This window comes from Myotis nattereri, assembly GCF_964212035.1.
Source record: "Myotis nattereri genome assembly, chromosome: 3".
NCBI classification, from domain to species: domain Eukaryota; kingdom Metazoa; phylum Chordata; class Mammalia; order Chiroptera; family Vespertilionidae; genus Myotis; species Myotis nattereri.
The window spans coordinates 186,773,612-186,784,402 of record NC_138077.1 but is presented as its reverse complement, the minus strand read 5'-3'; the positions used below and the strand labels follow the sequence as shown (position 1 = coordinate 186,784,402).

Genomic DNA, 10,791 nt, shown 5'->3' with positions numbered 1-10,791 from the left:
CTGGCAACCCCTCACCCGTCAGCAGTCAGACAGATAGCGTAGACATTTTTCCCAAGTGCAGAATCATATATATTCTGAGTGACTGAGTTATTGGCATTCAAGTTTTGACCAGTTTCAAGATGCTATTAGATAATGGGAAGACCACATACAGACGCTGCAATTTGTTACATAGGAAGACTGTCAGTTGGTAGACACGAGTCAAGAGTTTCAGGTTATACACAACACACCCAGAAGGCTACTTGAATACACTGCAAGCCTCACTCCTCTCAGGTTGTAAAGCCCCTGAGAAGCTGCCTTTTTTTTTTTTTTCCTTAGGCCTCTACCACTGTTCGGTGTGCTAATGACCAGACTTCATGATCTCTTTCTTTCTTAACTCCCTCAGAGGAGGGGTGAGGAGAAACTGTTATAAAACCAGATGTGGTAGATGTTCTTCTACCACCTCCCACATAATGCATACCCATTAATGAACTCAGTTCCACCTCAAAGCACCCCCAAGAGCTAAACAGAACAGGCATCCTCCCTACCTGAAGAATGGAAAAATGGAGGCACAGAGACCACCTGATTGTACAAGTTCAATCAGCTGTTTAAGGGGAGAGCCAGAACCGGGATCTGGCTCTGTGCCCCACGTTCCTTCCAGCAGGCCTGTGGGCAGCTGTGACAAGTGTGGTCCAGCCAAGCCACCTGACTGAGGCTGAGTCCACAGCCAGTCTGGGAAACCCTGGAGGGGGGCTGTGATCCAGCTGTGATCCAGCTTTCTCTGCTTCCAGACAGGGCTCAGTTCCAGGCAATGATGCCAATGACTACAGATGTCACGAGCCGCTGGAAAATGGGCCTCCTTTGACAAATCTGGAAGCGCTCTCTAGCTGCTCTCTCAGGATGGGGCCCATTAAGCATGCTTTAGATAAAGTGGGAAGACTGGGCTTTATACTAAACAGTGAGAATGAGTGAAACGTAACTCACTTGGTTCCAATGTTTACAAAGAAAGCATCTGGCCAACTGCAGAGAGAACAGACCTAGAACTATCCTCCTAAACCTACCCTGAGTGGCAAACATAAGGTACATGTTGTTACCTATATAAAGGTGAAGTACTCCATTTTCAACTGTAAAGGACACATTACTAAGGTTACAATTTAGGGGCATGCACCCCCCATGGGACTGCATTTAAACTACAACTGTGTAGTGTACATCTCCATTACATGGCGCTAAAGATTTTCCAGTTGTACAACTGGTAATTGGTGAAATCTGATTTTAGTCAGTATTTTAAAAGCCAATTTCTATTTAAATGTTGTGAAAAAAATGGAATTGTTTGACCTTATACACATTTTACATTTACAGCAGAGTAAGTACAGGAGTTTATACATATTCAAGTGGGTGTTGTTGCCTTTAAAGTACTAGTAGTCACCGTGGGAAGATGTATGTTTAGTCTAGTGAAGCTGACCTTACTCAGAATATTTCCAGAATTGTCTTTGGAAACGGTCTCCTTATAAACTTTCTTCAATGCTGTTAAGTCTTTGTCCTTAAAGGGTAGATTTATTTTTGAAGAAATGATTATTTTTTAACAGCCAAAGAACATTACAAGAAAAGTCCAATAAATAAAATGGGTGATGGAGTGTGGGACTACCTCTGGGGAGGGGTGGTGTAAAAAACAAGACCTGCCTTAGCTGGCTTTTCTCAGTGGTTACAGCGTCAGCCTAGGGACTGAAGGGTCTTGGGTTCGATTCTGGTCAAAGCATGTTCCTCGGTGGAAGGCTCGAACCCCAACCCTAGTCAAGGTGCGTGTGGGAGGCAACCAACTGATGTGTCTCTCTACATCGATGTTTCTCTCTGTGTGTCTCTTCCACTCCCTTCCACTCTCCCTAAAAAACAATGGAAAAAAACAAAAAAACCCAAAACCTCAAATGAGGATTAACAAAAACAAACACACAAAACAAGACCTGACTATAGGTTGCGAGCCCTCCTTCCTTGCATGGTTTCAAAGATAACTCCAAACAGGAATTCTATGTGTTCTTGGCACATGCAACATCACAGCTTAAGAGTATGGTCTCCCAGGAAATAACCCTGATTATGGTAACCCTTGAGTCCTGTTTTGGTGCATTTGGTTAAAATGTAGCCTTGCCCATTTTCAGTCATACCCCACAGAGCAGAAGTGGAACACTCCCTTTCCATGACCTCTCAAGGGAAGGCTCGTCAGCTGCTGCTTGAAGAGTTGGAATGAAAAGCACTCGCTGTCATGTCTACATTATCCAACTCCCCCCAAAATAGGCAATGAGTAAGTCCCGATACCTGCATCTCCCCAGTTCGGAAAGGTGGGTAAGGTCAGGTCTCTGGAACCTGGATAATACTAGAATGTCAAGGGGATTGGAGCGTGTTTCCAATAGCTCTATCTACCTAACAGGTCCACATACCAACTCATACAAGAAAACCCCCTACAGCTAAGCAGTACACGAAGTTTCAGTAGAGGAGGGGGGAAGTGATTATTGTCCAGTAGCTTTCCAGGATATAAACCAATGGCTTTGGAGTAACAAGTGAAAATCGTCCATTGAAGAGAGAGTCCCTGGTGTTTGGTTCTAGTTTACGCTTAAGAAATAAAGTGTGTGGCCACTAGCTCATTCAATTGCATTTCCAGCGGAGGCCGAAGGCAGCGAAGGTGCAAGAGGCTGCTGGGGCTGGCGTTTGTTGAAGCAGGTCTGTAAATTAGAAGTGGCAAAGCATTTGTAGAAGGGCCCAGCGACAGAGCAGGGCATTTGCCAACCAGTGAATTTACTTTCTACAAAGTGCTTCATTGAAAATGCTAATGAGGAAGCTCCCTGGAACACCATATCCTGAGTGTCAGAGAAATATGGTCAAGGTGGTGATGGAGGGGGAGCGGAGATCAATCGTCTACTAGTATTCGAACTGTGTGTTCTCCAAGCAGCACACACACACACACACACACACACACACACGAAAAGCACATAACTGAAGCCACATTCCACCTCTATGGCACACGCCTCCATCCAGTGGTTGCTTTTAGTAAACTATTGCCAGGAGCTTTTCCGAGTTAATGGGCTCTATTGCTAAAAGCTAGAAGCAGCAGCACAGTCAGTGCCTTAAAATCAGTCGGGATATCCAAATGCTTGCAGCAGACCTCGGCCTCCAATGGATCAGTCGGGATGTTGTTCCTGGTGAGCATTTTTACATTATCTTTGTAAAAACCACAAAGCTAGGCCATTTGCTTAAATCATCGTTAGAAAGAATGTCGAGTGCCCAGATGGGATTTCTAGTTTCTGTGCAAATGAAATCACATTAGTCCAGATTTTATTCATTCAAAACTACTAGGGAAGCGGTAGGATTTGGTTTAAATGCTGCCAACAAAAGCAGGAATTCACTTCAGTTTTAATTCAGAAGCAATCCTATTGTTAATGTTGTAGCTGGGTTCGGGCAGCGTGGGGGGTGGGGGCGCTGGCGTGCTGGCTGAGGGACCGCGGACCTCTCCCAGTTCAGGCTCACTCTCACTGGAGGTAGACCCGTTGTTGATGGTGTAGATGCTCTCTGCAACGCCCCGAGCTGCAGCACAGCCATCTGGCTCGCTCTTCTCCCTGGGACTGGACAGGCCTGGGAGGATGGCCATCTTCCCAGTCTGCATATTTGGCAGCAAGGACACAGCATAGTCTGCAATGATCGCACCCACGTCTAAGTTGCATGCCTGGTCGAAGGCGAGGAAACCAACGTTGGCGTTTGCCTCACACACCACAAAGGAGCCATCGTCCATGATGAGGAGATCAATGCCACAGAAGTCCATGCCCAGGATATTGGAGACCTGAATAGCCAACTGCTTGCCTTGCTCTGTCAGCGGGCACATGACACCCACACCACCTGTGGGGAAAGCATAGTGATGTAACGATGACATCAGACACTGACTAGCAAGTCAAATGACCCTTCGAGGAGGAAGAGAAGGGGGAGTGCTGAGGAAGGACAGCGAGCGGGCATTTTCATTATTCACAAAAGGTCTGAAAGGACATCAGGAAAACAATGTGGTCATTTCTTATCTAGAGTCTTAAAATGCTTATACCCTGTGACCCAGTCATTCCACTACTTAAGAAATAATCTTATGTAACAGAGAAAAGGCTTGATGCAGACAGATGTTGATGTCAGAGTTATTTAAACACACTGAAAAATCATTGTGCCTGGAACATAGAAGGTACTCAATAATAAATGTTTGTTGATGAATAAATGAAAAATTATAATCTAAGTAGCTCACAATAGAGGAAAACAACGCATGTTACAACCATTAATAATGCTCACAGAGAGTTTGTGATCCCATAGAAAAATATGTAGGATTAAAGACTGTGCAGTATAACCATGCAAAACGATATTATTAGAAAAAAAAAGATCAAAAGAAATAATACCAAAATGTTAACACTGGTTGTCTCTAGACGGTAAGATTAATGATAAATATCTTTTCATTTGACTTTGCTATGTTTTCCAGGCCTTCTACATTGAGAATGTACTCCTTGTATAATTAGAATAAAACAGAATTTATTATTTTTTAAGTAGAGAGAGATGGAGAGGCTTGTGAGACAAATCCTATATCAAGGACAGAAAGAGTCTGATTGCTCTTATTTGTTAAAAAGCTAAAACTTCAGATTTAATTGTCTCCCTTAGTCTCCCTAGAAAGACTTATGACTTATATTCTCAGGTCCAGTAACTAATGTCTTTACCTTAACACTGTCCTTTCCCCACCTATTATACTGTATAAAGAAAAGGCTGTAAAAACAGCTTAGCAGGAAAAGTAATGTAGATAAATTAAAAAACCATGCGGTTCCTTATTAGAAACTAAAAAAGACAAAACAGCCCTGGCCAGTGTGGCTCAGTTGGTTGAGCATCATACCATGCACCAAAAGGTCGCTAGTGTGATTCCCGGTCATGGCACATGCCCACATTGCGGGCTCAATCCTCAGCAGTGGGTGTGCAAAAGGCAGCTGATTGATGTTTCTCTCCCTCTCCCTACCTTTCTCTCTAAAATCAATAAAAACATTTTTTTTAAAAAAAGACAAAACAATAACACAGCCAGTACCGGTTTAGCTCAGTGGATAAAGCTTCTGCCTGCGGACTCAAGGGTCCCGGGTTCGATTCCGGTCAAGGGCATGTACCTTGGTTGCGGGCACATCCCCAGTGGGGGGCGTGCAGGAGGCAGCTGATCCATGTTTCTCTCTCATGGATGTTTCTGGCTCTCTATCCCTCTCCCTTCCTCTCTGTAAGAAATCAATAAAATATATTTTTTTTAAAAAAACAAACAAAAAAACAATAACACATAAGGTTCAATACTGTTGCACTGCACATGATTATCGTGAAAATTAAATGAGATAATATGTTAGGTACTTAGTACTTTGTCAACCTGAGCCTAGAATTTGTTTCTATTACCCTGCTTTATCACAATATCTTACAATGATCTCTTTATGTGTCTTCTCCTTTACTGGACCATAAGCAAGGATTCTCTCATTAATCACTACACTCTCAATAGCTACCAAAGTCCGCTCATGGAAACTGCTCAGCCAGGATTAATGAAGGACAGACAAAATCAATGTCTCGGTCTCCTTCTTAGTCGTTAGACTTGGGACACTCATCTGGCGATTCAGGAAACAGGAACTGTAGGTACATTTTCCTTTTTTGGTACTTTTTCATGTTACCAACATGAAAATTCGTTTAATGAGGTGGACAATAGCTTTCTGTGTTGGGGACAAGAATTGACAGCCTTCTGGGACACCTTCATTCACCACTACAGAAAACAAGCTTTATTAAACAGGTTCACGGGGAGGGGTTATGCATTTGGCCCAAACATAAACTCTAGCTTTTTAATAACATCATACATATAAGAAAAACACAACTTGCAACTGTAATAGAAAAGCAGAATTTGCTCTGCGTCACGTCATTGCCTTAGTTTAGACCCTCACTATTTCTTGCCTGAGCTGTTGCAGCAGCTTCCACACTCGTCCTTGCCTCCTGTCTTATGCCTTCAATTCATCCTCTACCCAGATGTCAGTTTCTCAAACACGGATCCTCATGTCACTCCCTGTGTAAACCTGACCACTAAGTCCTAACACCTATAGGACAGGGTTCACACCTCAGTGTCCCCACACCCCTGGCCTGACCTCTGTCACAGCACTTACACTATCTGTCCTCCTGCTGGACTGCTTGCTGCTAAAGGAAAGGGCTTGTTTCTAATCCTTAGCTGTTGATCCTGGCACCTAGCCAGGCTCTGACTAGCTAGGAGGGACAGGAACACATTTACTAAATGGGTCTAAACATCCTAATGAAAACTCCAGTGGCCTCCTGTAACCAACACACAGACTCTGGGCCTTACACTTACCGAGAGAGCAGTTGCTCTGCATCCGTCCGTCTGTGGAGCAGCGAAGCATAGAGCCTATCACCTGGCCCCCGACCACCACCACCCGGATATCTTTTCCATGTGACTCCTTCACATACTTCTGGAACAGGTAGGGCACGTCATGGCGGATCAGATGGCAGATGTCTGAGAGGTGATGTTTGTCTCTTGCAAGGAAAACAGCCTTTCCTTTAAGAAGAAAGACAATAAGAGAAGGCATTAGAAGAGCCTCCGAACCCTGTCCTGGCCATCCCGTCTCCCGTGTGATGCAGTCATCAATGCTTCCTGAACTTGCCTCATTTTGGTCTCCTCTACTTCTCTGACTAGGCTTTTGCTTCTTATCAAATGGCTATTGAACTTTGTTTTCTCTTGATTTTGCTCAGGTCTTAATAATGTTGACTGTCTCCCTGTACCACCACTCTTATCAAAATGAAATAATAACGTATTCCAGAAATACAGAGAAGGGGTCAAAATAAAATCCTATGGATCAAGTCAACTCGGTTCCAAAACAGTTATTAGCATCTCTTATCACCCTGAGGCTGTGGATCAGGCAGGGTCCATGTCTAACTCATGCTTTAAAAATCCTCCAAACTTCATACTGAACTTGATGCACAAAGCAGAACATAATTGATTGGACATATTTTAGAAGAGTTCTAAAATAGATGGAGATCCAAAAAAGGTAAGTATCACACCGCATGATTTACACTGAGGTCTATGAAAACTACAATAAAGTTCAAAAAGTGAATCACTGACAGACATCCTTCCTCTTTTTAAATATAAGAAACTTATTATTTGGCAACACCTATTAATTCTAAAAGGAATGATCTATACTTCTATTTCTCTTGGGAAAGCATTTCTTCTTGACTCCAAATTCTTTATTTTCTGCCTGACTGACCAATGCTTTTGCAATTATCTGGCATCTGCTTTCCATTTGCCTATCAGCTAATATATCTCACAGGGGTTCCTGATAGGTTTGCTTTGCAGATCTGACATGAGCATACCCAGTCTGAGCATTCTTGTTAGCAAATACGGGATGGTTTTCCTAAGATTTGTGTCCTAAAGGAGTGGGATCTTTCTGAAGTCTTCATAAAAAGAGTGACGGGCATCAGCCTCTAGCCGTGTAAAAGATTGGAAATATGTCTCCTAACACTGGACATTTGGCACCAAGAGATCTGTCATCTGGCAACAGAGGGCTTGGACTCAGTTGTAGGCACTGGGCGTTCTCTGGACCTGGGGTAGGATTTTTAGCAGAGATGGGGCTAGAGAGAGACTTGTTCCTCGGTTTCTGGCGCAGAGGTTCTAACATGGGCTTAGACTTCGGTTAATAAAAGAGCTACAGTTTTAAGGCAAGGAGGAAAAATGAGAGGTGAGGGAAGGGCACTCAGATTAGTTAATCATCTATGATGTGCCAAATACTTTTTTTATTGTTTCATTTACCCTTCATACTAGCCTTGTGAAGCCATTAGGACAAAGATAGCTATTTGTGCTTTATAAATGAAGAAAATGAGGGTCCATAAGATTAGTCACTTTCGAAAAGGCAAAGGCTACGCCAGTCCACTGCCTTCTTTAAATTTATTTCCATATTCTAGAGTCTAAAAATTGCTGTGACTTTGTTTATTCCCTATTCATTTTCCCTACGATACTATTTGCTACACTAGCAATGAGCAATCTGAAAATCAAATTAAGAACACAATTCTATTTACAATAGTATTGAAAGGAATAGCACATTCAGGAATACATTTCATAAAATAAGTATAATACTTATACACTGAAAACTATAAAATATTTCTGAAGACATCCCATTTTTCAGAGATTGAAATACTTTTTTTTAAAATACATTTTTATTGGTTTCAGAGAGGAAAGGAGAGGGAGAGAGAAACACCAACGATGAGAGAGAATCATTGACCAGCTGCCTCCTACACACCCCCTAATGGGGATCGAGCCTGAAACCCGGGCATGTGCCCTTGACCAGAATCCAACCCAGGACCCTTCAGTCCGCAGGCCGACGCTCTATCCACTGAGCCAAACCGGCCAGGGCTGAAAGACATACTATTGAAATGGCAATACACTTCAGGGTGATTTTCAGATTCAATGCATTTCCTACCAAAATGCTAATTTCCTTTTCTGCAGAAATTGATACATGATCCTTAAATTCATATGCAAGGGATCCCAAATAGCTAACACAATCTTGAAAAAGAAGGACAAAGTTGGAGGATTCACATTTCCCAATTTTCAACCTTATTATAAAGTTACAGTAATCAAGAGGTGTGGCCTGTTATAAAGATAGACATACAGATCAATGTAAAAGAATTGAGAGCTCAGAATAGACCCTCACACAGATGGTCAATTGATTTTTGACAAGAGTTTCAAGAACATGCAATGGGGAAAGAACAGTTTATTCAACAAATGATACTGGGGAAAATGGACATCCACACCCAACAGAATGAAGTTGAACTCCTACATTTCACCATATATAAAACTGAACTCAAAATGGGTAAAAAAAACTAAATGTAAGGGCTACAACAATAAAACACTTAGAAGGACACATAGGTATAAATTTGTGCGATTTTGGATTAGGCAAGTACAAAATGACATCAAAAGCACAAGTAACCAAAGGAAAAAATAGATTGAATTTCATCAAAACCAAAAATTTTTGTGCATCAAAGGACACTATGAAGAAAGTGAAAAGACACCCTAAAGAGTAGAAAAAAATGTTTAAATTATATGTCTGATAAGGGTATAATAGCCAGAGTATACAAGTAACTCTTAAAAATTCAACAACAAAAAGGCAAATAATAGAACTGAAAAATGGGCAAAGGGTCTGAATAGACATTTCTCCTCAGAAGGTATAGTGTCTGGCTGGTGTGGTTCAGTGGTTGAGCGTTGACCTATGAACCAAGAGGTCACTGGTTCGATTCCCCATCAGGGTACATGCCAGGACTGCAGACTGGATCCCCAGTAGGGGGCGTGCAGGAAGTAGCTGCTCAATGATTCTCATCACTGATGTTTCTATCTCTCCCTCTCCCTTCCTCTCTCTGGAAACAATAAAAAAAAACATAATAAAAAAAAGAAGATATACAAATGGCCAATAAGCACATAAAAAGATGTTCAAAATCATTAGGGAAACATAAATAAAAACCACAATAAGAAACCACATTATACCCACTAAGATGGCTATAATAAAACAAATCAATAATAAATGAATGAACAAAGGAATGAATGATATAACAGTTGGGAGAATGTAGAGAAACTGTAGTCCTTGTACAGTCCTGGTGGGAGTATAAAATGGCACAAACTGATGTGGAAAACAGTTTGGCTGTTCCTCTACAGCTAAACACAGAATTACCATATGACCCAGCAATTGCACTCTTGGTGATATACTCAGGAGACATTAAACATATGTTCACACTATAACCTGTCCACGAATGTTCATAGCAGCAGTAGCCACAAAATGGACGCAATCCAAATGTCCATCAACTGATGAACAGATAAACGAAATGCAGTATATTCTGACAACAGAATATTAAGTCATAAAAGCAATATGGATGACCCTTGAAAATGTTATACTAAGTCAAAGGAGCCAGACACAAAAGGCAACATACATGATTCTACTGATATGAAATGTCCAAAATAGTCAAATCCATAAAAACAGAAAGTAGGTTAGTTCTCATGGACTGGGAAAGGGCAATTGGAATTGACCCCTAATAGGTATGGGTTTTCTTTCTGTGGTGATGGAAATGTCCTGAAATTAGATAATGGAAATGGTTGTATATAATAGTGAATACACTAAAATCCACTGAACTGTACTCTTCAAAATAGTAAATTTTTATGTGAATTATATCTCAATTTTTCAAATGTTTAAAAATACTATGTAGCCCTGGCTTGTATGGCTCCATTGATTGGGCATAGTCCTGTGCACCGAAAGGCTGCCGATTCAATTCGCAGTCAGGGCACAAGCCCAGGTTGCAGGCTCAGTCCCTGTTCACTCTCACATCACGCTCTAACCAGCTGAGCTCCCTGGCCAGGAGTCTTCTATTTAACTTGTCATTGTCTGTCACATCTTTCTACTATGTGAGCTCCCTGAGGGCGGGAATGTTTGCTTGTTCCTTTCTATATCCCCTAGAATATGAAATGCCTGGCACTTTGTAGGCATTCAATAAATAGTTGAATTTTATGTTATATATATTACCACAATTAAAAACAACAACTAGCTGATGTTATTCTTATTGTGTTCATGCAAACAATCAGGCCGTATTGTAACTAGACTTAATACAGTAAATAAATTGGTCTTAAGTTGGCTCTTTAATAAAAATGAGGGTGATTTTAGGGAGAGAAAGAAATTGTGTTTCAAATTGGGAATTAGAAAATAATTGGGAATTATTAGAACTGAAATGTGTTTTTCCTTCCACCAGATCATTTGTATATTC

The 10,791-nt window shown here is 41.5% G+C and overlaps 1 protein-coding gene across 1 annotated transcript in view; it reads right to left on the bottom strand.

The window, feature by feature from the left end:
* Positions 1-2,979: 2,979 nt before the first annotated feature.
* RIMKLA (ribosomal modification protein rimK like family member A) overlaps positions 2,980-10,791 on the bottom strand; it is a 28,574-nt gene continuing 20,762 nt past the window's right edge. Inside the window, exons 4-5 of the mRNA XM_081085790.1 lie at positions 6,350-6,553; positions 2,980-3,855 (exon numbers count right to left, since the gene is read on the bottom strand). Of these exons, the coding sequence (XP_080941916.1) occupies positions 3,365-3,855; positions 6,350-6,553 (695 nt within the window). The 3' untranslated portion in view covers positions 2,980-3,364. The remainder of the gene's footprint in view (positions 3,856-6,349; positions 6,554-10,791) is intronic.